Source organism: Salminus brasiliensis, chromosome 19 (assembly GCF_030463535.1).
Source record: "Salminus brasiliensis chromosome 19, fSalBra1.hap2, whole genome shotgun sequence".
NCBI classification, from domain to species: Eukaryota; Metazoa; Chordata; class Actinopteri; order Characiformes; family Bryconidae; genus Salminus; species Salminus brasiliensis.
The window spans coordinates 8,015,133-8,042,248 of record NC_132896.1 but is presented as its reverse complement, the minus strand read 5'-3'; the positions used below and the strand labels follow the sequence as shown (position 1 = coordinate 8,042,248).

Sequence of the window (27,116 nt, the reverse complement as noted above, 5' to 3'; positions counted from 1 at the left end):
AGTAAATTAACAGTAAATGCTTCAATTAATTAAATTAATCATTAATTAACATACATTTTCTTTTCATTCTATCTTTCTTTCTTACTTCTACACAATGACACAGGCCGGTAAGTTGTTAGCGTTCAGTTTAAGAGTTGTATTGTATTAAAGTGCAAGTTGTTAACAATTGAGATAATAATTTGCCCACATTCGCTTTTTTTTACTTTCAGAAAAAGAGCAAGTACTCCGCCACACGCCGGCTACTCTTAAAGGTGAGTGCTGTGATTGCGTATATTAAGTGATTACACCAGACTAAACTAGGTGTCCCTTACAGATAGTGAGAACTTCAGGATCAGCTGTGTCAAGAGCCCAGCTTTGTAGATCTACTGAAGCTGTGGTTTGTTGGCATGACCTTCTCACCATATGTCCCATTACTCAACAGGGCAAGCTGCTGAAGAAGGCTACGTCCATGCTTGTAGCTGAGAAAGAACAGAACAAACGGGACAGGGACAGTGCCTTGAACGAGAGAGTTCCTCCACTCAAACTCTCTGGTCTGTCTGTACAAGAGTTACAGGTAGCTACCCTGACCACATTGCTTGCACCGTGTAAGAAGAAGTCTGCTGCTGACACATATAGAGTTGACATTTTCTGGTCATTCTTCCACAGGAGCTCTGCAAAGATCTCCACCGCAAGATCGACATTGTTGATGAAGCACGATATGACCTTGAAGTTAAAGTGGCCAAAAATGAAAAAGAGGTATCCTATACTTTTTAAAAGGATAAATAAATCCAGCAGTACAGTCAAGTAGTAACTACTCACCTCAGCCTTAGCAGAACTGCTATTGCTGTTGATGGAAGGGAAGCTAGGGGAGACCTTTTGGTATTGTGGTTGAGGTAAAGTAACTCAGTCCATCTTCCGGGTACACGACAGTAAGTTCTCATGTGCTATGTTTTCTACAGATCCAGTCTTTGACACAAAAGATTGGAGAAATGAAGGGCACCATGAACAGAACCAAACTGAAGAGGGTGAAAAAAACTGCAGACGACAAGCTGGGTGCCCTGACTGAATTAAAGTCCTCAAAGGCTGACTTTAAAGCCAACCTGAAGACAGTCAAGAAAGAAGAAGAGAAGGTAGGATGTTTATGTTAGGCTACAACAGGGATACTTTACAGCCATTTAGAGCACTGTGCAAAAAGCTAAGCTTTGTACTAGATGTCCTGGAGAGGATTTCTTTGGGGAAATGATGGGAAAAACAGAAAATGATCACTTCTCATTACATCTGCTTTTCACACAGAAAGAGGAGGTGACTGACTGGCGTAAGAACGTGGAGGCCATGTCTGGCATGGAGGGCAGGAAGAAGCTGTTTGATGCTGGTCAATAAAAGGTACATGAAAGCAGTTGGGTTAACAGGGTCACGCCTATGTCAACCCTAAACCTCAAATTTAAAAAAATTCAAATTCACACAATGCAAATGCTGATCAGCCAGGATAATTTGGGGGTCCGAAGTTTCATTCTTTAATTTTACAGTTGAGCTACAAGGCTAATGTAGCTCATAGGGTTAGTCTGGGATGAAGACATCTTTCCAATCTAATACCAACCTATGAATTTCTATCTCTGCTGTCCATATCCTGTGTATAGGGTTTTCTCACCCCACCATCTTTCAGCTCATGCCCCACTTTTCACCCTAAGCCCCAAGTCTGTCCTGAAAGTGCACTTTTATGAAGTTGTGCAGAAGATGGGCAGGTAAAAGGATTATGAGCAATCAAGGTGTCTAAGAGTTTAGAGCAGAGTTGGGATACACTTCACCTCACGTCCCTTCAAATGTATTTGACACTTTGTCTTTGTCTGTTTTCATCACTAAGCCAAAGACATGTCTAGCCCTCTAGCTTAAAGCAGAAGCTACCCAGAACCCCAGCCCACATCACATTCACATTGCGTAAATGCTTCATGATGAATGGATCAACAGAAATGAGCACAATCCATACGTCGAGGACGTCATGGTCTGATCTAGCAAAATGGAAGCTTTAGCTGCTCCTGTCATTCTTGTCGTTGAATGCAATCAAATCCTCACAGCGGTGCTTCAAATTCTAGTAGGAAGCCCTCCCTGGACAGTGGAGACAGTTACTTCAACAAAAGCAGGATCAAGTCTTATATAATACCCTTGATTTCAGAAGAAATGGTAAATGAGAAAGTGTCCCAGTACTTTATATAGTGCATTTCAGAAACAAACATTGTCTTGACTGATCAGCTTTATTCTGGGTAAAAAGTACAGCTTTGTAAATGAGATCTTGGAACTCAGTTTTCCCAAATGTAACCTTTCCTAACTTCAAACTCATGTAACAAACAGGTGGCTTACCCAAGAACGAGGTATGCCAAGATCAGAAGACACCTGTGACATTTGCCGAAATTGAAACCTCAAGCAGGAATATCGAGACTCAATGGCAGATTCAGTGACAACAATCACCATTTCGATCTGTGTAAAAATATTTGTGATGTGGATGATGCGGATTTGTATGTATTTATGATTATGGGTTAATGTTTTGTGTCTCAAATTTGTGTCTCAATGTGGGCTTAGTGTATACGTAGCCTAAATACATTTACTTAATACCTGTTGCGCAAAAATACACTTTGATATTTTTGTGTTTTGTGATACAGTATAATAGCAGGTGTGAGTAAAATCATTACTTTCAGCCAACTGAATATTAACAAACCACAGTGTAATAATGGCATTCCACAATTAAATACAACACAATGTTCTGATGAAACAGGCGTGGTGTTTCACTCCGTATGTTCGGTGTCAGTGTTCCAACAGGCTAACGTTCGCTATCAGGTTACCACATACTGACCATATTTACACAAGTGCCGAAACGGTAACTATTAGCCAATAACATTGATACCACCTTCCTACTATTGTGTAGGCCACCCTTGTGCCACCAAAACAGCTCTGACTTGTCAAAGCCTCTAAAAGTATCCTGTGGCACCAAGACGTTAGCAACAGATCCTTTAAGTCCTGTAAGTTGGAAGGTGGGGCCTCCATGGATCACATGAGTAAACCTTGGGCACCCATGACCCTGTTGCTGGTTTACCGGTTGTACTTCCTAGGAGCATTTTTGGTAGGCACTGACCACTGCATAACCTGGGAACCTGCCTGATGTTTTGGAGATGTTCTGACCCAGTCATCTAGCCATCATTATTTGATTCTTGTCTAAGGGGGTCAGATTCTTATGCTTGCCCATTTCCCTGCCTTTAACACATCATCTTCAAAGACATGAGTGTTCACTTGCTGCCTAATATGTAGATCCCACCGATTGAGAGGTGCCATTGAAAAAGTGGAACAATAATTGTAATAGATCTCTTTTACAAACACAGTTCTTAATGGAATCAAAAGTGGTTCTCCTATGGCATTGTTTAAAGAACCCTTTGCAGCACCTTTATTATCATATTCATTTTCCGCTTGATCACAACTGACTCCACATTAAAAATTTGAGTATTGGGCCTCAGGCTCACACAGGCAGATTTTACACAAGGCTCTGCTCCCTTGTAGGGTCAAACAATGACACAAGGAAGGGGCCAGGGCCTTGGCAATGCACGCAATTGTGTTTTGGTGCTTCTAAGTAAAGTGAGCTTCAAGCAGCCTGGTCTATTTTAGTGAGCCACTCACAGAAGGCCATTGAAGCCATAAAACTTGATTGTGCTTCCTGGAGAACGGGCACTGTTTCACACTGCTCACTCTCTTGGGGATTTCCTGCACAGATAAGGTATGTGCTCCCAACTTTAATTTACACCTTTTAACTGCTATAAATAAAGGATTAATAATAAAAGACTGTTGTGTGAGGGCAACTCAGTGACTGTACAGTATCTCTAAGCTACACTCTAAGCAAAAATGTTTTATACAGTACTGTACAGTTATTCAACTGTTATTCTACTGATAGTAGAACCCTTTTTCATCAGCAAAATGTTTTCTACTGATCTGAAGTACCAGGCAAAGAACCCTTTCAGCATCCACATAGGTCTTTTTCCTTGACAGAAGAACCCTTGAGAGTGTAGAGTCTGATATGTAAAGCTATTTACCTGGACTGTAAACCTTTATTTGTAAACAGCAGTTAATGTGTATGAGAGGGTGATAGCTTGACCTTTTCCAAAGCTCTTCTCAAGGAAGGCTAGTGCTTGCAGTTGCCACCCAAGACCTAGTTTATCTAATTATCCTTCATTAGTCAATCAGGTGGGCTTGAACAAATCCATACAGTGGCTGGAGTACACAGAGCAGTCAGCAACCAAATCCTTCTTCCAACCTGTTCTCCAGCACATTCTGACTACTGTATTTATGTTTATTTATATTTATTCTAATGTTTTATAGTGTTTTAAAAAGCAGGGATACACTACTGAGATACAAAGTTGTATGACTTTGGCACAGAATTGTACTTAAAGCTAGACTTTATCCCAATATAACCACATGAATGCGTGTCTCAAAAATTGGTCCAAGCCCAATTATGATGGACTCACTTTCATAATTTCCTTTTTATATTGGTTTCCATAGAAAACACCTAAAAGTCACAATGTCTGAAGCGTAAGTACCTTTTCGGAAAACTCTTATTTCCAGTAGTTTATACAACATGCATTTTTTATTAAACTTCCTTTGCATTTTTAAATAACTTTCTTACTTTGTCTCTCATCTGTCCCATCATCTACAACTCCAGACCAGTAAGTCAACAATCTCCTACAGTGTTTTTATTGTTTTGGTTGTCTTGCATTAGAAGCATCTGGTTTTAGCTGTCAGTGCTATATGACAAGGTTACCTTAACTGTTAAAGGGAACATGAATCCAATACAAATGAGAATACACTGATTAGCCATAACATTGAGAAGACCCCTCTTCTGCGTTACAACATATCTGAACATTCGAGGCATGGACTCCACAAGACCTCTGAAGGTGTCCTGTGGTATTCGGCACCAATACATTAGCAGCAGATCCCTCAAGTCCTGTAAGTTGTGAGGTGGGGCCTCCTTCAGTGAGCCTTAGGGGTCCATGACCCTGTTGTTGGTCCTTTCTTGGACTAGTTTTGGTAGGTACTGACAACTGCATACCTGAAACACCCACAAGACTTGCCTGATGTTTTTGAGATGTTCTGACTGATGTTCTGAGGACAGTTTGTTTCTTGCCAAAGTGGCTCAGAACCAAACAGTGATGGCTAGACGACTGTGTTGAAAGATCTCAAAAACATCAGACAGGTCTTCTTGCCCATTTTTCCCTTCAAGAACTGACAGTTCATTTGCTGTCCCTTGACAGATGCCACTATAGATGAAGATAATCAATGTTTTTTTACTTTACCTTTTACTTTACCTTTTACTTCACCACCACGGTACTAATGTTGTGGCAGATCGATGTATGTACTAACGCAATGCTGAAGCTGTTCTCTTCTGCTTTTAGAAACAGAAACCTAAGATTACAGCATCCAGACGGCTGTTCCTCAAGGTTGGCTTTTGTTTTTTTAATTTTCTTCAGGGTCACTGTGATGCTCCTTTTGCTGCTACTTAATAATTCAGTACACGTCCAAAAGTTTGCAGACACCTGCTTATCAACATCTTCTGAGATCTTTGGTATTAGTAGGACGTTTGTCCCCCCTGATTTCTCCAGTAACAGCCCCCCCCTTATCTGGCAAGGCTTTACAGTCTATCTTGGAACATTGCTGTGAGGATTTTGATGCATTCAGCCACAAAAGCATTAGTGAGGTCAGGTATTGATGTTGGATGATTTGTTCTGGATCACAAATGCCACTCCAGGTCTATCCAAATCCAAGGTACTGGATGGAGCTCCATCACTCCAGAGAGCAGTTCTAGCTACACAGCTGCACAGCTCCACATCCCGATGCTCAGCATTGTGCATGGTGTTCTTAGGCTCATGTATGGCTGCTCCTTAGCATGAAATTCTATTGGTAATGCTTTTGTATGAGATTGTACAAGCTGTGTGTGCAGTTCGATGTCTGTGTCAGAAATGGATGTACCTAAAAGTAGCTGAAGATACTAAAAGGGGTGTCTGAATACTTCTGGACATGTGAGTGCCTACCCTGCAGTTAAAATGAGAGTTTAAACCTATTCTGTTTCTTAGACTAAAGTACTGAAAAAGGCGAGCACACTGCTCGCAAATGAGAAGGAGGAGAAACAGAGGGAGAGAGAAAGAGTCTTGAGTGAGAGAGTGCCTCCTCTGCAGCTGTCTGGCCTGTCTGCACAGGAGCTGCAGGTGCGTTGGGTTGCTAAAATGACCTGTTTCAAATCGAATCAAGTCTTAATCTGATACATGAATCAACCCTTTACTGTCTAACCTCTAAAACAATGTCTCTTTCTTTGTGAATGATCTTTAGGCCCTCTGCCGAGAACTTCACCAGAAGATTGATGTTGTAGATGAAGAGAGATATGACATTCAAGCCAAAGTAACCAAAAATGAAAAAGAGGTAAAATTCCAACTACATTCATTCATTACACATACTTACTTATTGGCATCTGAGAAAAATGACATAAAGGGTATTAAAAAGAGTGTATCCTGCTTTTGTTGGTGTAACTGTCTCAACTGTCCAGGGAAAGCTTTGTACTAAATTGTGAAGCACTTTGATTGCATTCAGTGATCAGGATGTTGGATGATCATCACCCTTCCTCATCACAAAAGTATTGTATGAAGCACCAACCATCATTCCAGAGAACACAGTTCCTCTGCTCTACCGCTCAATGCTGGGGGCCTCTATACCACTCTAGCCCACAAACAGCACATTCAACTGCTTTCCCTGGACAGTAGAGACAGTTCTGCCAACAAAAGCTGGATCAACTATTTTTTTAATACCCTTGATTTAGGGTTCGAGCAGGTGTCCCAATACTAAAAACACATTTGTGACATTTGAACGGCAAGTATCTCCCTGTATTCATGGCTTGTCTCACTAACAGTTAAATAAAGTTGTGTTGACTTCAGATTGCAGATCTTTCCCATAAAATCTTTGAGCTGAAGGGTAAAATGAAGAGACCTGCGCTGAAGAGGGTGAAGATTTCTGCTGATGCAATGCTGGGTGCTCTTCTGGGCGCCAAGGTCAAGGAGTCTGTGGACTTCAAAGCCAACCTCAAAACAGTCAAGAAGGAGGAAGAGAAGGTAAGGGGCGTCACTAGACCCAATTTACTGGGACACGTGACTCACAAAAAAAAAGGCTGAGCAGCTCTACAGGACAGGACAGGCAAATTTACTACAGGCAGCTGCTTGAGCAGCTAACGCTTTCTAATGCTATTTAAAAGAAACTCAGCCAGACACAGACAAGATAATGATAGCTAAAGGCTGTGTGTTTTGTTTATAGCCACTTCTAACTGTATAACCCACCAACAATACATATTAGACCACTGAGGCAAACTACTGTCCAGAGAAGGCTGTCCACAAGATTTTGGACCATTTAGCAACAAAAGCATTACTGAATTCAGGATGTTTGATGGCTGTATGGATGGATGGCTCTGACTTGATCCCTGAGTTGAAGTGGGCATGTTAGAGTGACGGGGGTACTGCAGGTCTCAGATTAGGGAACCACTGGGCTAGCTTACACCACAAAGCTAAAAGAGTTCATAAGGCCTGGGCTTATCCTTTCAAAGGTCTTCCAACATTGTTTTTTTAGGCATTTATTTGTATTTTTATTGGTTTATTGTTCCTTCCTGACTTGATTCAGTCACTGAGAATGAATGGGTGTTTTTTTGTTGTTCTCACATAGAAAGAGGAGGTGACTGACTGGCGTAAGAACGTGGAGGCCATGTCTGGCATGGAGGGCAGGAAGAAGCTGTTTGACGCTGGTGGTCAATAAACGGTACATGACGGTTGCTAAATAAAAAAATGTTGCTACTTTGTTATGTACAGACCATTATTTATGGAGTAAACATGAAGTAAGTACCTGTCAGGTAAGTATGGAGTAAGTACCTGTTCCAATCACTACCTGAATCCATTGTACTTCTTAGCATAATTAATGTAGTAAGTACCTGTTAATGAGGTTCAAGATGAACCTATAAGAACATTAGGTGGACGTTCTTAGCTACACATCGATGTCCATGGACCATTGGTTCTTAAGTAGTTTGGATGGATCACTGTCGAGTTTAACTGCCTATAACTTGAGCAGATTATTGCTTGTTACTTTCCAGCGGAAAGTGCATTCCCTCTATAACCACATACTTCTACTATCATACCCTTTACTTACTCTGTACTTATTTTTTCTTATGCCTTACTTTACAGGTGCATACTCCGTAATGAGGCTGTAATTTAAAGTGTTACCATTTTGTTTATTTAATGATGTTATTAAGCGACTTTAGCATGAAGTATCATTCCCAAGCACTCTGATCAGTATAGTGTGGTGTGCTCACCCAAACAGGAAATTTAACCCCATTTTGTTGAGTCAAAAAAAAAATTTTGAAGCTAAGATTTGTCTGAACAAGTCTTGCTTGTTCACTCTTTCTTTGTGAAATTAATATTCCTGCTGATATTTAGATGTATTTATTTTCTCTCAGGTGATCATCATTCCAGCTGCTATATCAAGGATGGATTCTGATGTGAAGAAATATTCTGCCTCCGTTTCTTACTTACTTACATGAAACTTAAATGGTGAACCTTCTATTAGAGCTTGAGGTTTGAGTGTAGAATACATTGATCTTAATGTACTTGTGTGTATTATAGATGAAAAACATGAATAAATTATAAGAAGATATACAGAAACCCTTATTTTGCATACTGTTATTAATTCTCAGTATTTGAGTCTGTAACTATTCTGTGATGTTATACTGCTGGATTTTCTTGACAATAAACACATCATGGTTCAGCTAAAGCCTTCCTTGTATTACGAATGCCAGTTATTTTGCAGCTGTGTCCAAAAAGACAAAAATACAGGCCAACATGTCAGGAATGATAGAGGATGCATTTAGGGCTAACCTTTCAAAACACTCAGGTCACTGGGGTCACCAGATCAGGGGTCAGAGCCATGCTATAGATTTCTGTTATTTTGACCTCAGAAGATGTGTCATTAGTCCCTATGAAAACCCCAGCTGGCTTCTGAGGCCCTGTTGATAGTTTATTGTGATCACAGCACAAAGCCATTTTAAGGACTTGTTGCATTTGTTCTAATGTTATCTGCAGACATTAGACCTAAAAATACTCAAGTGGCACACGTTCAGCGATAATTCTTGACTCCTCTGTCAGAGCGTCATGTACACACTTCACACCGAGAATGAGTTCTGACCGGAGCAGCTCGCGTTACAATAAGACAATGCTTCCACCTGCTCTCACTCGTCTAAATAAAACCAGTGACTTCTGCTGCTGTGATACAAGCCAAGTGCTACTTGTCTAATGCGCCTGGAAATTATCACGTTCATGTGATTCTTAATGATTGACCTCATTGACTTACACTTACAATTGCCAGAATGACAACGGGTCACATGTACTAGCTCTGCTTTGCTTCGGAAAATCAACAATTTCTCATTCACCTAATTTTTCTGAATGTTTTCCCCAGTTGAGCATACAGTAGAGTACAGTACGTCTAGATTTTGTGAGTAACTGGTTCTGTGAAGTACAATATAAATGAATTTGTACTTTTGTGAACATTCATAATAGTCTAATATTTTACTGTTAGTCAAGCAAAGGAAAAACAGAATCTACTCTTTACATTTTAGTCATCAATCTTTACTTATTTACCCCCCCCCCCCCCCCCATTTTCTCATTTTCAATTCCCACCCACTACCTAGGACCTTACCTATCGCATGAAGCTACAGACACTGGGAGGGTGAGGGCTAGCAAGTGAGTCACGTGAAGCGAGACAAAAGCTTCTTTTTCAACTGCAGCTATTCTGGAGCCTGGAGACATATGTGGAGTCACATCAGCTAACAGATATACATGCTGGCTAGAATCACACTGAGATTATGGACAATTTTTTGTATGTGTTCATGCTACACTATATGGGCAAAAGTATTGGGACACCTGCACATTCATTGTTTAAAGTGTTAAAAGAATGTTTTTTGTTTGAGTAACTGTCCAGGGAAGGCTTTTTACTAAATTATGGAGCATTTCTGTGAGGATTTGATTGCATTCAGCAACAAGAGCAATGGTAAGGTCAGGATGTTGGATGGTCACCACCCCACCTCAACCCCAACTCCCCAGCTTATCCCAAAAGTATTGGATGGGAGCACCAACCATCATTCCAGAGAATACAGTCCTTCCACTGCTCCTCAGCTCAATGCTGAGGCGCTTTATACCCCTTCATGCCTAATGCCAGGCATGGTGCCAATAAGTTAATGTTTATCTTCTCCAGAGAGTCATATTGGAAATGGAAACATTTATTTGAGATTCTGGTCCATGTTGACATGATTGCATCATGCCATCCCTGCAGAGCTTTTAGGAACACTTTTATACTGCCAGGGCAGTTCTACCACATCCCAAAGTTCTTTATGCCAGTTCTACTGCATTCAGATCTGGTGACTATGAAGGTCACTGAACAACACCAACCCTCACTGTAATTTTCCAAAACCAGTTTGAGACAACTTTCCCTTTTGTTTTATCATCATGATAGAAGTAGGCGTAAGGAAATTGGTAAACTGTGGCCATGAAGGGATCATGGCCATGATGCACATAATCAGCAGCAATACTCAAATAGACTGTGGCACTCAAGTGATGACTGATCGGTATTAATGGTCCAATGCCAAGAATTCATTCCCCCACACCATTACACAATCTCCACCGGCCTGGACTGTTGACACAAGGCAGGTTGGGTCCAAGGATTAATGCTGTTGTTGCCAAATTCTGACCCTACCATCTCCGTAGAAATCCAGATTCATCAGGCCAAGCTATGTTTATTCTACGTCTGCAACTGACTGTGCCCACTGCAGTCTCAGCTTTCTGTTCTTGGCTGACAGAAGAGGAACCCAACATGGTCTTCTGCTATTGTAACACATCTGCATTGTGGATTTTGAGATGCTTTTCTTATCCACAATTGTACAAAGTGGTTATCTGAGTTACTGTAACCTTTCTGTAATCCCTAACCTGTCCTTTATCTGTTGACCTATTACATCAACAGACATCCTGCTAGAGTGACATTTGGTCATATAGGATATTAGGGTTATTTGTTGGTCTTGCTAAGCGAGTAAATGTTTATGCATTAAGGTTCATTAGCATACTGTAGGTACATATTTCCACACACACACACATTGCCTTGACCCTACAACTCAGGCCTACTTGAACTCCCCAAGCCACAACATGGATACCATACGTGGATACCCATGTGTCCCCATTGTCCTCTTTTTTCTTGAAAACAAAATAATGGTCACTGGAGCATTTGGATCAAATGTTTTTTTTTTTAAAGATGATGATCAGCACACATCCAACCAGGTGTGTCCAAACTTTTGACGTTTTCTGTTACTGTATATATTATTATTTATATTATTTCTGGTACTGTATATATGTATTTATAACTGAATACTATGTCTAATATTGATGGGGTTAAAGTGAGCTTTGGGTGTGCATTATATTTAGCTCTGACAAAGCCTTCTCTTCTTAAAGTACCAAAATGAGCTCAAGCAAACCCTTGGACTTCACTGGTCAACAGGTGGCATCCAAACCACATCATAAACCCTCTCCTTTCTATCCAAGTCAAATAAAAGTTGTTTTATTAGGGCCATGTTCCTGTGCCAAACCTGGAATGGCCAGCAGAGTGACCATGCAGGCACAGGTCTATTTTAGTGAGGCATTTACATGGGTGTTAGAAACTATAAATCTAAATGATTTGCCTCTATCCTCCTTCAGCCAGTTCATACTCTCCTCTGCCTTTCCTTCCTCTAAACAGGTATGTGTCATTTCAGTGATTATGGCGGGCTAAAAGAACCATCTAACAAATAAGAGCACTGACATGGATACAGCTGTTAACCAACTGCTTGCATGCGTTAAATCAATCTTAGACAAAGAAGTGCTGCTCAGGGGTTATTTCATACCTTGCTATTGAACCGGTGGTCTTGATTCGAACCTCACATCTAGACAAATGAGGGGTCCACAAGCCACAATTCATTTATTCAGATGCCTTTAAAATCAGTGGTGATCCATAAAGATTTTCACCTATGCTGAAACTCTTTAGCGCTATGCAGAGGAGCGTTCTCACTGAGCCGAGGACAAAACTATCAAGGTGAAATGGATTATGTATCCAGTTACAACCACCAGTGATATGTGGGGCCAGTTTCCTGTACATGGATTAAGCCTAGGTTTGGACTAAACTGCAATGCCATATTCTTAATTCACAGTTAAAAATACATTCATATTAAAGAAACCAGCCTGTAGAGCACTTATCTATAAAGATAGATTTATGAACCTGCATGATGGGATCCCATAGTTTAATACACTGATGAGTCAAAACATTAAGATTAATTCATGATGTGAATAACATTGATTAACAACAGCAGAATATCAAGTTGTAGGAAGTAGTTGACATGTTGGATGAGGTAGAAATGGTCAGGCCTGAAGACCCGAGTAACGTTGATAAGTGCCAAATTCTTATGTCCAGATGACTGGGTCAGAACATCTTCAAAATGGCAAGGCATGTAGGGGGCTGCTGGTCAGCTGTGGTAGGCAACTACTGATAGTGGTCCAAGGTAGGTGCAATGTAAAAACCAGCAAACATGCGCCCAAGGCTCCTCGCTGTGATGTGTGAGGACAATGAAGGCTCATCATCTGATCTGCTGTGGACTACTGTGGCACAGAAATGTTTAATAATGGTTACAAGAGGACTACCTTATAGCACAGTACATTACACACTGCTGTGTAGCTTGCAGACCAGCTAGTGCCAATGCTAATGCCTGTCCACTGTCTAAAGTGCAAACAGTGGGCCTACAGAGTGCCTACAGAGTGTCTGGACTGGACCTTGGACCAATGGAAGAAGATGGCCTAGTCTGATGACTTTTCTTTTACATTACTTGGGTGGTCGGGTACACGTGAGCCATTTACCTATGGGATGTGCATGTGCTGGATCCGTATTCAGAGGTACAGCAGATCTACGACTGATATGAGTTGGTGCCAGATACCGCAGGGAACCTTCAGAGGTCTTGTAGAACGAGCTGTTTTGGTGGCATGATCATCTACATATTAGGAAGGTAGTGTTATAGCTCACCAGTGTATGTTGCTGAATTAATAAATTTGGTACATTTACAGGTAGAATGAATCTTCTATACATACAAATCTCTCTGTAGACTGTGTATTGACTCAATGTGCATTCATGATGAGGCCCATTATTAAAGGCACAACATTAGAAAACACATCAGTTATATTTTACAGTGGTGCAGCCACTGCATTTCTGTAGGTCTTTCGTTTAATTTGGTTATGGTTGAACACAAAGGCTGGAATCACTTGGATTGGCTACACTGACCCAGTTTTTCAGTTGAATATATAATGTTGGCCAATGCTGGATTAAGAACAAAACAATATCTGTTATGATTTAGCATTGTCCACGCCACATAATATCAGATACGTTTTAGGGATGAGATGATGTAAACTAAAAATCACTGTCGCTTTGTTTGTTTGTTTCAGGATCAGGGTCCATAAGGAACAATGGCTGATGCGTAAGTTTCTCTCCTAAAGAAACACTCCTTAACTGTATTGACCATGCTGTATTTTATTGAACTAACTTACTGTTATCTTTCTTCTCCAACTTCTGCTCAAACAGACCGGTGAGTCTCCTCACAGGCTTTGACATTATAATGATCTTTAAAATTAACATCTGTAAATAATTTCCTTCACATTTAACTGTCTGATATACACCCATCAGCCATGCCATCATCACCACTGCCAAGATAAGTGAAAAAACATTGATTATCTTCATCTATAGTAGCATCTGTGAAGAGGTGGGATCTATTAGGCGGCAAGTAAACAGTCAGTTCTAGAAGGTGATGTGTTGTTAAAAGCAGGGCAAGCATAACCTGAGAGACTTTGACAAAGAGACAACTTGACCACTGGGTCAGAACATCTCCAAAACATCCGGCAGGTCTTTTGGAAAATACAATCAGTGAACCGGAGATGCAAAGGATGCCCTTAGAGGCCTTTTGGAGTCCATGACTAGAATGGTCAGATCCGTTATGGAGGCCCAGGAGGCCTACTCAATATTATTAGGCAGGTGGTGCTTATGTTATGACTAATCAGTGTATACAATATATCACCCATGTGTCATACTGCATGTATAATATATAAACTAAAATGTTGTTCAGTGAAATTTGATTTGTATTTTATGTGTTTCACAGAGAAAATCCAAGATTTCTTCAGGTCGTCGGTTAGGGTTAAAGGTGAGAATGCAGTATATTAGGAATATGCATAATGTTTGTGGACACCAGCTTCTTTATGTTGCACCCACTGCTGACACAGATGTACAAATACACACACATACACACACACAGCTTGTCTAATCCCTGTAGAAAAGTACTGTCATGGGAATAGGACCCTAAGGAGCAGATAAACATAAACCTTTTTGTGTGGGCTACAGTGGTACAAAGCCCCCCAGCATTGAGCTGTGGAGCAGCGGAACCGTGTTCTCTGGAATGATGGTGCTGCTCCATCCAGTACTTCTGGGATGAGTTGGGGAGTTGGGGATGAGGTTACCCCCAAAAAGAAGGACCAAAATGAACAAGCAGGCTTCCCAATACATCACTCACACACACACACACACACACACACACACACATATATATATATATATATATATATATTGGGTGTTTTCTTTTAGATTAAGATGTTAACAACGGCCCAGGAAATGCTGATAGTGGAGAAGGAGGAGAAGAAGAAAGAGAGAGAGATCGCCCTCAGTGAGAGGGTTCCACCACTGAAGCTCTCAGGCCTGTCAGTCCAGGAACTCCAGGTAAGCAGTCCATCGGCTTCACTGGAAGGCAACTCTGCACTCACCGGGAGTGACAATCAGCAGCCACGCTTTGCTCTCTCTATGCAGGACCTTTGCCGGGATCTACATCACAAGATTGATGTTGTTGATGAGGAGCGGTATGACATTGGAGTAAAGGTGGCAAAAAATGACAAGGAGGTATGAGGGAAGAACGACTGCACTTCTACACTGACCTTTTACACTTCTTTATTCAAAGCGCCCTCTGCTGGATCTGCCAACATCTCTTCTAGCCCTTGTGGATATTTAATCCACACCTTCTCATTTCAGAGGTCCACTTACCAAATATGAGCATTGCGTCTTTCTATAGTTACAGACTGTGGTCCATCTGTTTCTCTGCATACTTTGTTAGCCTCCTTTCATCCTGTTCTTTAATGTCCAGGACCCCACAGGACCACCATAGTCATTCTCAGCACTGCAGTGACACTGGCATGGTGGTGTTATGCTGAGTTTTAAACACCTTAGCCTCACCTCAGTCCAGCAACCAGAATAGTCATGTGGGCACCATCCTTTAACCACTGGTTGAGATCTGACTGAGGATGATCAACTCAAATTGTGCAGCAACAGATGAGCTTCTGTCTCTGACTGTACATCTACAAGGTGGACCAATTAGGTAGAAGTGTCTAATAGAGTGGACAGTGAGTGGACACAGGGTTTCAAAAACTCCAGCAGCACAGGTGAATGTGGTTGAGGTTGAATGGTTCTTTTAGCCTTTTTAAGGAGTGAAATTACTGCTGTGTAAAACATCAGTGGTGGCCATACAGCTGAATGTGGGCTGTTTGCTGGAACAGATACAGGACATGAGCCAGAAGATCTTCGAGCTGAAGGGCAAGCTGAAGAGGCCAGCACTGAAGAGAGTGAAGATTTCAGCAGAGGCCATGCTGAGTGTCCTTCTGGGCTCCAAACACAAGGAGTCCATTGACTTTAAGGCCAATCTGAAGACAGTGAAGAAAGAGGAAGAGAAGGTACACCAGTTCTTACTATCTTTGATAAACACTTTATGATTCACAGCTCCAGTTTAAATAGCCTCATAACTCGCAAAACTCATGGAAAAATTAGCAATATTGATAAATAAGGCCAAAAAAAAAAGGAACCACCCATGCTAAATGCTAATCGTCATAAACTGTATTGCTCTGATCTCCGCAGAAAGAGGAGGTGACTGACTGGCGTAAGAACGTGGAGGCCATGTCTGGCATGGAAGGCAGGAAGAAGCTGTTTGACACTGCTGGTCAATAAATGGTAAACATCAGTTAATACTAAGCAATAGTTGTAATGTTCAGTCTCTGTCTCATTTATTCAGAACTGTTTGGCAGAAGCCACTGCTAATGATTTAGTAACTACCATTAAACTCAAATATAAAAATCTGGACAAAAGTATTGGGACACCTGCTCATCCATTGTTTTGTTCAAAATCAATGTTATTAAAAAGGGTTTTTCCAATCTCTGCTGTACCGGGTAGGTTTTGTACTAGATTCTGGAGAATTGCTGTGAGGCTTTGATTAGTGACAAGAGCATTAGTGAGGTCAAGATGTTGCATGGAGCACCATCCTACCAAAGAACAGGCTTTGAAGAGAGGCTTTGTACCCCTCTAGCCCACACCCAGCATTAGGCACAGTTCCTGTTTATCTTCCTGAGAGAGTCCTGTTCTATTGGCAGTACATCTCTGCATGGACTAGAAAAGCTGTGTGTGTGTGTGTGTGTGTGTGTGCGTGCATTTGTACATATGTGTCAGCAATGGGGGCATCTTTGTACATATAGTGTGTGCATGTTTAGAAATTGAGAGACGAACTGAAGTAGGTGTCCACAAATGGCTCACTCAGGGTTTAATGAGTACTATGATAAGTTATCATCTTTTCGTCCTTTCATTTTTCAGATCGCTGATGAACTCTGCATCTGTACCTAACAGCCGTGGAGGACGAGAGAGATGCAAAACCGAAGCTGAAAGTCTTCTTTGTGAAAATGAAACATTTAGATCGACTAACCAGCAACTTTTTTGTGATGTGAAACTTATTTTCTAAGGAATTCAGGCTTTACAAGAGACTGCTGCTGTATAAATGACCTTGACATTTGACATGGCAGTACAACAGATTATAGTACATGCAGATTGTGTGTGTTGTGTGTCTCATTATGATGTGTAATAAATGTGTGTATTAGCTCTGGTTCTTTTTGAGATCTAGCCATTTAATTACATGTCCTCTCTCAGCCTAATATTGGCGTTACACCATGGCATCTTGCTGAAGATGCAGGCACAGGGACCTGATTTTAGAAGAAATGTTGAAAAAGGAAAAAAAAAAATCTTGGGATTAGGGTTTAAGACCAGTCCTTGGCTAATCAGTATTTTTAATGGAAAGTCGCCACTGAAAATGAAATATCATCCGAAAATAGGCTAAAGAAGTGTGTATACACTACTGTGCAAAGGTGGAAAATACACTGAAAATATTTGAGCAATAGTTTTGTTTTTTTTCCAATCAAATGTAACTTTGGGCTTTCCACTAGAGTTTGAATTGTCAGCCTTTCAGTTCAGTTTTTTTTTTTTTATTAAAAGTTAAATTAAGCGGAAAAATATTCTGAGGTAAATATTAATGGCCATTTTACAGATTTTTGAGTTTAACAACATAATTGAGTTTAGTCAGTTACAACTGGCCAACAGACAGTGATAGGCCTATTCAAAATAGGTTCATGTTGATCTGCACTAATTATCATTATCATCATCATCATCATCATCAATTAATTAAATAATTTTAATTCAGCCTAATCTGTTAAATTTACAGCCAGCGTAGTGGATTAGGAACATTACTGGAACAACCCCATTTCTCAAACCACTTATTAAAATACTAGTCGTGAGGAGATAACAGATTTAATGCTCAAATGAAAACGGTCTATTACAGGCAAACAGAACAAGACTCCACAGTGAACATCAGATAAAGTCAGGGTGAGTTAAGGCCAAAATAACAAAACACATGATATCTCACCTTACTAACCAACCTAACCAAATACATTACAAAATACAACGGCCTTCCCTGTCTCCCTAACATGAAACATGAGAAAATACGATATAAACAAAGTAAATGGCCCTCACCCCTACAAAGAGAAAACACGAAGAAACGACAAGATACACGGGCCACAGATGTCAGCACTAACAGAAGCAGATATGCAATTTTAGATCTGGAACTTAACAGCTACAAAAAAGGAAAGGAGGTGAACTTCGAATCTGTGCCCTATGCCCTATATAGTGCACTACTTTGGGGTTTCTCCTTTTTCTTGTTATAGTCCTCTGAGAACGTAATGTCGAATTCCCAGTGCACTGTAACAATCCCATAATGCACAGCAATAAGTATAGTGTACAAACGATGTACACTAAATGGACATGAAATACCCATAATCCATCACGCAGGCTCTCTGAGGGAGACAGACCATCAGCTATGAGCTCACTCGCATAACGCATGTCCAAAATCTCAAAATCTACCTCGTTGAATTCTGTTCCCTTTAAAGAGGCTCTATATAGTCAAGTCAAGTCAAGTCAAATTTATTTGTATAGCGCTTTTTACAACTGTTGTCGTCACAAAGCAGCTTTACATAATTAGTACTTAATAAAGGACAGAGACAGAGAAGAAAGAAGAAATAACATGAAGGGTCAAAGACCCCCGTGAGCAAGCCAACGACAGCGACAGTGGCAAGGAAAAACTCCCTCAGAGCTGGAGGAAGAAACCTTGGGAGGAACCAAGACTCACAAGGGGGACCCGACCCATCCTCCTCTGATCAGAACTATTTAAACATTAATGGTAAAAATTACCAAAGCAGATACAACAGAAAGTTAATAGTGGTGATATTAATAGTGTCAGACAGGCACGAGTCCATCTAGGTTTCAGCTGGATAATGAGCTGGATTTCCACATGTAGGGGATAGTGAATCTGGCACAGCTTGCTTTGAACACGGATTCAGTGGTGCAGTGATGGCTCAGCGGTTAGTGCTGTTGATGGCAGGGTTGTGGGTTCGATACCTGGGCTTGGCAAGCTGCCACTGTTGGGCCCTTAAGCAAGGCCCTTTACCCTCTTTGCTCCGTGTGTGTGTGTGTGTGTGTGTGTGTACTACTGCAGATGGGCCAAATGTGGAGGCCTTTCTGTACAGTGACAGATACTTGCACCTGACCTGAGAATCTCCGCCTTAGCCCCGCCTCCGATGCCAATATCCCAGATGTGTCTAAGCCCTCTGTCCCGCCCTCTTTTCACAGGTGATTTTTACGACACTCAAGAAAGAGAAAGTCCTGAATTTGAGGTTTTTTTTTTGTTATTATTATTATTATATTTTTCTCATAACTCTCATAACATTGGGTTCATTGCTATTACATCATGTATTTTCTTGCTAATGATTGGTCGAACGGGGCTCATACGCCCGCCCCATGTGGCCATTTCGGCTTCCTATTGGCTGACAGGACGCGTCATTCCTGAGAGGAGCTCTGTTGACAGTGGTTCCCGTCTGAACCGTATATGGTGCAGCAGCTCTCCAGCGCTTGGCGGTTTTCTAGTTAAGGTGAGTAACTAACGAACAGTTCGACATTTCCAGTCTTCACAAACCATGAGCGAGAGACGAGTGGTTGTTTATTTGGCTTGTGTGCGTCCTAACATCGCTGCCTGGTCGTTGTTAGCTAGCTAGCTAACTAGCAAAGCGAGAGAGTGAGCGGTTTCTGAGCGCCTGTGACAGTTTGTGGTCAGATTAATGAAAGCACTGAAGCTCTGTCCGTTTGACACTTCTTTTGGTCCTCGGGCTTCATTAATGCATTTTAAAGTGTATTTCTGTTCAAACTTGAGGGAGTTGGTGGGTCAGTCAGTCTTCTGCAGGCTAGCTAGCCCCTGACATTTAATTCTTGACCCCTGACCTTTTGCATCCGATCTGCTCTTAAGCTCCAGTTTCAGCCATCCGTCTAAATCAGCTCGCCTTTATGTGTCACATCAAATAAATTGGACTGTGGCTTTCTGTCCTGAAAATGTAATAACTGGTCTGGGATAATGGGAAGATGGACAGGGCATGGGACTGCTAGCAGTCAGACTGACAGCCAGTAGAGCAGACCAGTGTTAGACGTGTACTACTACCCTGAGGTAGTAAAGTGGACAAATAATAATAATAATAATAATTTCCTTAAATTTAATAAATTATGTCTTTATATCAAATATTTCCCTTATTTTAACTAAAACATCACCTCTCTATACAGAGTTTATTTATTAAAATGAGGGAGTGGTTTATGTCCCTAAATAATATTTGCTTTGAATTTAGGTAGTTCCTTAATGATGGTAAAATCATTTTTTAAAACATGACTTCAGGATTTATGCTCTTACTGGAACCTTTTTTGAGTAAATGCAAACAACATTAGCTTTACAAAAAGAAAATTCATTGTTCCAACAATGCGTCTGTAAGATGATCTTCATGAAGCGTAATCTAAAAAGATCTGTCTTTGGGGACAAATAAGAACGACAAAGTTTCTATGCGCATGTTTAGATATGCACAATAAGTTTTTTGTAAAAAGTGTTTTAAATCATTTGTTTTTCACCTTTTACTTCCAGTCACCTACCTCTCACCTGTTGGCTACTAAATATCAGGAGCCGAACCTTTTTTAAAACAGGCAGCGAGTTTTCTTAAAAGAATCGGCGGCCTTAGAGGAGAGTCGAGCCACATGGGCAAGTGGTGGCCTGGTGTTAGTTTTGCGTGCTGCGCTGGACATTGAGCTTAATTTGTGGGAAAGTACTGCACTCACATAATTAAATGTGGACCACCTCCTTTCTTGTAATTGTTGATGCAATGAGTAAATCACAGCCAGATCTTGGACTAGATGTACATCGACCCCATCATAGCCCATTTGTGTTTTTCTTATAGCCTTTGGTGGCACTATTGATCTGAAGTCTACAGAAGCTCAAAATAATCAAATTCTGTACATTTGTTAATGGGAACAAAAATGAAAGGGTTGCTAGAAATGCATCCTTGTTTTGATGCCATTTCCCTTTAGAAGACACAGAGGGCTTTGCCCACCTACCTGTTACCAGCTGGGATGTAAATATCTGATCTCACAATTAAACACTTTTAATATTTTGTTCAAATATTTGGGTCAAATTCAGAATAGTCTTTGAGTTGACACTAAACACTAAGCATTTTCTTCAGTTTTTATGTTTAATAATAGCCAAAAAGTAAAAACAGTAGGCATATATCTTATTGACTGTTTTATAACAGATTAGCATTGATTAACAATCTGTAAATAATGTAGTTGAGTCACAGCTTTGAGATTACGATGGCTGTTTACACCCCTAATAGAATGCATCCCTTTCAGGCCGACGCACCGCACCTCCTCAATGTCGAAGCACAAACTCTTCCTGCTGCGGCATGGCGAGGGGGCATGGAACAAAGAGAACCGCTTCTGCAGCTGGGTGGACCAAAAGCTCAGTGAGAACGGAGTGGTGGAGGCCCAAGAGTGTGGCCGGCTACTGAAGGAGAAGGGCTACAAGTTTGACCACGTTTTCACCTCCATTCTCAGTCGCTCCATTCAAACGGCCTGGCTCGTTCTGGAAGCCATGGGGCAGGAGTGGGTCCCTGTCACCAAGTCCTGGAGACTGAATGAGCGCCATTACGGGTCTCTGATCGGCCTGAACCGAGCCGAGATGGCACAGAAGCATGGCGAGGAGCAGGTCAAGCTGTGGAGACGGAGTTATGACATCACCCCACCCCCGATTGACGAGTCACACACCTATTTTGCAGAGATCTACAACGACCGCAGGTACACCACATGTGATGTACCCAAAGAGAAGCTGCCCAGAACTGAGAGTCTGAAGGAAGTGCTAGACAGACTCCTGCCTTACTGGAATGATGTCATTGTTCCTGAAATCAAGAGTGGCCAAACTATCCTCATTTCAGCTCATGGAAACAGCTGCAGAGCCTTGCTTAAACATTTAGAAGGTAAGCAACCATTTAGAAGCGATGACGTTTTGTTTTATTTTGCTTTATAATGTTATAAAACACATTATCAATCAGACAGTCATACAGTTTATCCGGAAGTGTGAGGAATTTGGTTTGTAATGTATTGGTGTTTTATTAAGAAGACAACCTCGACCGGTGTATTTTAGTAGTTGCAACATCTCGTAATGAAAGGAGCTTACGTCATAGTCATCTGTTTTAGTTGTTTCATGCCCTCACCGCATTAGCTTCTGTGTTTCTCTTTGAGGGGAATGCCTGCCTTCTTGTTAAGGGCCATTGTATTACTAGAATAGCTGGAAACGTTTGTTAGACTGGTCTGAGCGAGCGATGGGTCCAGGTAGCAACAACAAAAAAGCAGTTCACCATGACTCAATTACTAAAGGTTAAGCCCAGCCTAGCGCAAGTATGTTTCTTGTCATTCCCTCCTCTTCTATCCATTCTCCACTTGTATAACACTTGTATAAGTACTACCTACTTTCAACCTCTGAGGTCAATGGGGGTATGTTAAAAACTGTATTGAAACAGAGGGATGGGCCTAAAGGGCACAGATATAAGGTTACTTGAAGATCTGGCTTCTTGCCTGCTTGACCTTTTTATAAGTATAAAAAGCCCAGGTCATAAAGTTCCTTAACTGGCAGTGTGTTTTCAAGCTTGCGTTTTCCCCAGTCTGCTGCCAGTGTGAAAGCTGTCCACACTCGGTTGCATGATTGGTTCATTTTGTCACATGACTGCTTGGTCTGTCTGCATGGCTAAAAACCTTTTCATATGAGAACGGCTGCTTGTTTGCAGGAATAAATCGGCCCTGGGTGCGGACTTATGTATTTGGGAAAAGTGTGAAAAAATGAAATTCTTCGGAACCACCAGTGATTCCTGGCTTTTTCCCCTGTTGTTAACTTGGGAACAACTCAGCCTGTTGCTCAGTTTGCATTGCTTTGCATGTAGTTACTGATGAGTAATTCTTAGGGTGTAATAAGTCACAGAGCATACTATGGTTATACTAAAGTATTAGAGATGAATGCTGTTGGGCTATTTGCTGTTTAACTTGCTGTACTTTCTTCACAATCCTCTTAACTGAAAATTGACCACTTTCCATTTTAAAGGTGAATTTTGTCTGAATAACATATTAAATAACTGCCCTGTAGTACTTATGCTCTTAGTATTTATGTGTTTGTTTAAGTCAGCCTAATGTTGTTCTTTATTAACAGGAATATCTGATACCAACATTGTTAATGTAACTCTTCCCACTGGAATACCAGTTCTTCTGGAGTTGGATGAAAATCTTCGGCCTGTCAAGCCTCGAGAGCTTCTAGGTGACCAGGCCAAAATTCAGGCAGCTATCAAGAAGGTGGAGGATCAAGGAAAAGCCAACGTAGGAAACGCCAATGTAGCAAATTAAATAAGGGTTTTATGAAGGGAAGCTTGCTGTCTTCTGTTTGGTAGTGATCAAGCTGATTGAGGTGGCAGTTGTGGGAGGTGTCCTGTGTTTCATATGATGCACTGAAAACAGTAAGTAGTTACACTGTTTCACTGTGGCCAATCGGCTGCATAGCATGAGTTGATAATCAGACAAATTAAGTAGACCTACTTGGCTGAGGTTAACAGTCACTGATTTACTTAGAATGCGTTAATAGGTACATATTTTTGTACTAGGAAAGAGAACCGAGATTTACAGTACACTGTAATAATTGCTGTGTGGTAAAGTGTGCTTGCAGCTTTAGTTTTGATTTGCTAAATTGGTCTTTTGAAAAAGACCAGTGGTGCCTTTGTCTTAAAAAGGTTCATGTGTTTTTAACAAAACAATGTTTTACTAAAGAGGCACTACCAGCTGCATTATTAAAGAGGTTTTTACAGATTATGCACTTTCAAATACAAAATGTACCTCAACATGACTGCTAGCCAGGCTCAGTTACTGGGATTTCAGTACTGAGTCTGCTCTCATAGATTCATTGTGGGCTTGGAGTTGGATAGAAATGTGCTCTGCTGCCATATTTGAATTAAATATTTAGCTCTGTACTGTGAAAATAGGCACTGTATTGCTAGTTTATTGTGCACCTTATATGTTTGCAAGTATTTTGAAAAGAACAGATGCATTTACAAACCAACTATGTTATTACAGAATTTGTTTATTTATTAACAGAAACATAAATATTGCAATCAGAATATTTGTTTAAATAAGATTTGGTAGAGTCTGCTGAATGATCTCCATTAACATGATGTTGGGGTGGTTTACTAGCATGGAGATCATCATGATCCAGCTAATTAAAGCCAAACAGTATGTATTTTATATATAATATATATGAAGGGCTTACAGTAGACCTTAATCAAAACCCATATTTCTTTCTTTTAATAACTCACTGCGGGATTTTAAGTGTTACAAATAGCCTCCTCTGTTCACTGTGTACTGTAATGTTTGTCGTATGTCTTGTGTGTGCATTTGCCACTGTGCTCCAGTTTACTATGAGTGAATCATATTGAATGTTTCATGGTTATAGAACAACTATTATTTATTACATATTTAATGACCGTGCAAATGTCCTCTTTATTGCTGATTAGGTAAGTAATGCATTTGTATTGAGGAGACTGTGCAAACTACTGAGGCATGATTGTAATTTGGATGGGTATTGTTAGAATTCTTAATACTAATATTAATACCATCTAGGTGGAATACTGTAGACTTCAAAACTGATTTCTGATGTTCACGACATAAATATGGGATGTAATTTGTAATCTAGACAGCCAATCAGCAGTCTAGATTTTTAAATCAGCGTGCTTATTGGCTCACACATGCTGATAAGACTGACTAGTTATTTTAAAATGGAATAACCTGGAATTGGAATTTCAAAACCCAATAATATGGATCAAAATCAAAGGGTATTGAATTTCAGTACCCTGCCCAGTTATAATGTCATGCCATGTGCTTCCACAGGCTCTAAAACAAGCTGTTTTTTAAACCGAGTAGATTCCTTGAAAAGGCCAGTTTGTGTGACTTGAAAAATGCAGGTTGTGGAATAAAGCTGCTGGCTTTATATAAGTTGTACAAAAGTGTGTTTTGTGTTTGTTTTTTTGTTTGTTTTTACATTGTTGGAGTGCATCACATTTACTCTTATGACTGCAAAACAGTCCTTATTTTGAGATGCTGAAACATTTACCAGAAGGAGTCAAGTTGTTTTCAGAGAAGCTGTTATTATGCATGGAAAATGGCATTAGTTGTGCAAAATGTGAACCATATAACATCTTTATTTCAGCTGGCCTGTAGTGTTTGGATTAGATTGGTCATGCCATACCAAATCATTTTCACATATACTTTCAAAACTTGATGTTCTGAGAGAGTAACGTTGGACATCTTAAGAGATTCTCTACAAGTCTTCCAAAGTTTAACTGTTCAGTACATACCAGAGTGCATATTTCATAAATAAATAAATAAATCTCACCATAGGAACCTATTTATCATGGCCAGCGTTCCTCTTGCAAAGAATTACGAGGGTTTTATTTTATGTTTTCAGCGCAAGTCATTTTACTTGGAGGACTTTATTAAGTCAGGAAATGAAGGCCCTTATCTCATGACAAACCTATTATAAAAACATTTGTTATGGATAGTGTTCTAGTGGTCATGGATCAGTGTAAAATGTGCAGGAAAAGGATCTGCTAAGAATCCAATTGAGGAGCTTGGTGCTTTAGGTTTAGGCCAAGGCAGGCAGGAAAAACAAGGATGTTAAATCGTGTGTGTTGAGGTTGCCCTTTACCAGAGGTCAACAATACAGTACTTTTAGTAAAATTAGTTGAACTCCTGTCAAAGTACAAATAAACTACAGACATTCTCGCTTGTGAATGTGCTTAAAGAGAACATCCACCTTCTCAGCTCACTTGGAAAATGCAATATATTCATAACAAGCATGTAAGCAGTGGCTTAGTGCTGTCACCAACCATCGCTATGTTATAGTCAGAAAAATCGATTGCAATCACAGACACTGCAGAACTGAATTTACAAGCACTTGGGGGCGCACTAGCCAGTATCAGAACAGCAGCTGTGTCATTTATCTGCTTCAATGTGGCTTTTGTTGGACAAATCACTTGTTACGACTCACTTTTCAAAAATGGGTGTAGGTATTAGGCAGCAAGTAAACAGTCAGTTATTGAAGGGTAAAAACAGGGAAATTGGTCGAGCATTAGAATCTGAGGCACTTTGACAAGGGCCAAATTGTGATGGCTGGATGACTGGGTAGCAATACCTCCAAAACATGAGGCAGGTCATGTGTTTTTTCTGATATGCAGTGGTTAGTATCTACCAAATGTGCTCCAAGAAAAGACAACTGGTGAATGGGTCAAGGGCACCAGCTCGTTGATGGGATCCATGAAGGCCCCGCCTCACAATTTACAGAACTTAAAGGATATGCTGGTAATGTCTTGGTGCCGGATACATACCACAGGACGCCTTTAGAGGTCTTGTGGAGTCCATGCCTTGGATGGTCGAATTTGTTGCCACAGCACAAGAGGGAGATACTCAGTATTAATGTTATGGCTGATCGATGTTTAGAATTGTTGTACTTTTATTAAAATAAGACTTTACAACGAGTATTTACACTTTTACACTTTCACAAGTAAAGGCATATTGTACTTCATCCACCCCTGCCCTTCACTGCTGAACACTGAGCTCTATTTTATAATAATTAAAGCGATACATTGGCAAAAAGTCATTTTTTTATTGTCTGTAATTTGCTTCCTTAGTTTTGCAATGGAGGTAGAAGGCCTAACAAGTAACAGAGGCTTATGTACACTGTTCCTTTACAACATACTATCTAAAAAAAAAGGTAATGCAACTAAGAACTGTAGCACAATGCCTAAATACTAAGAATACCATTCCCACTCAACATGACTCATCTGAACTTTTATCCATGTATGTTCTGGATTTGTGCAGAATATATAGCTATACAATGCATTTCTTTACTACACGACTGACAGTGTGCATGTTTCCAAACCATGTCTGAGTACAGAGAGGCTGGATGATGGCCCAAACCATTTACCACAGCGCTGGTGTTTACACAGACATTTCTTTCCTTAAACATGTAGTGTGGATCTCAGCAGGCAGGCCGGGTTCCCTTTCCCTTACCAAATATGTCCCAAAGGTGATATTAAGTGGTTTGACTGAGCGAGGCCGCAACCCCACTGCTGGTGTAAACTCGCCGCTGCATTGCCAGGAACGTTCAATTCTTTATGCAAAACAAGATAAAAGCAGAAGAACTTGCAGTTTTGTAAGATATGTGTAGAAGG

General features: G+C 40.6%; 4 protein-coding genes across 4 annotated transcripts; all 4 read left to right on the top strand.

The window, feature by feature from the left end:
• Positions 1–433: 433 nt before the first annotated feature.
• Positions 434–2,413, top strand: LOC140540606 (troponin I, slow skeletal muscle-like). Its single transcript, XM_072662973.1, has 5 exons — positions 434–553; positions 646–735; positions 939–1,109; positions 1,273–1,362; positions 2,326–2,413. The coding sequence occupies exons 1-4, from the start codon at positions 449–451 to the stop codon at positions 1,357–1,359; spliced, it is 453 nt and encodes a 150-aa protein (XP_072519074.1). The 5' UTR covers positions 434–448; the 3' UTR covers positions 1,360–1,362; positions 2,326–2,413.
• A 600-nt stretch (positions 2,414–3,013) lies between these two features.
• Positions 3,014–7,800, top strand: LOC140541538 (troponin I, slow skeletal muscle-like). The gene is made up of 6 exons (XM_072664205.1): positions 3,014–3,091; positions 5,406–5,450; positions 6,084–6,215; positions 6,337–6,426; positions 6,936–7,109; positions 7,711–7,800. The coding sequence occupies exons 1-6, from the start codon at positions 3,014–3,016 to the stop codon at positions 7,798–7,800; spliced, it is 609 nt and encodes a 202-aa protein (XP_072520306.1).
• A 4,645-nt stretch (positions 7,801–12,445) lies between these two features.
• Positions 12,446–16,128, top strand: LOC140540605 (troponin I, slow skeletal muscle-like). The gene is made up of 6 exons (XM_072662972.1): positions 12,446–12,466; positions 14,246–14,287; positions 14,725–14,856; positions 14,944–15,033; positions 15,684–15,857; positions 16,039–16,128. The coding sequence occupies exons 1-6, from the start codon at positions 12,446–12,448 to the stop codon at positions 16,126–16,128; spliced, it is 549 nt and encodes a 182-aa protein (XP_072519073.1).
• Positions 16,129–19,339: 3,211 nt separating this feature from the next.
• Positions 19,340–24,206, top strand: bpgm (2,3-bisphosphoglycerate mutase). Its single transcript, XM_072663265.1, has 3 exons — positions 19,340–19,421; positions 21,208–21,830; positions 23,054–24,206. The coding sequence occupies exons 2-3, from the start codon at positions 21,230–21,232 to the stop codon at positions 23,242–23,244; spliced, it is 792 nt and encodes a 263-aa protein (XP_072519366.1). The 5' UTR covers positions 19,340–19,421; positions 21,208–21,229; the 3' UTR covers positions 23,245–24,206.
• Positions 24,207–27,116: the final 2,910 nt, after the last annotated feature.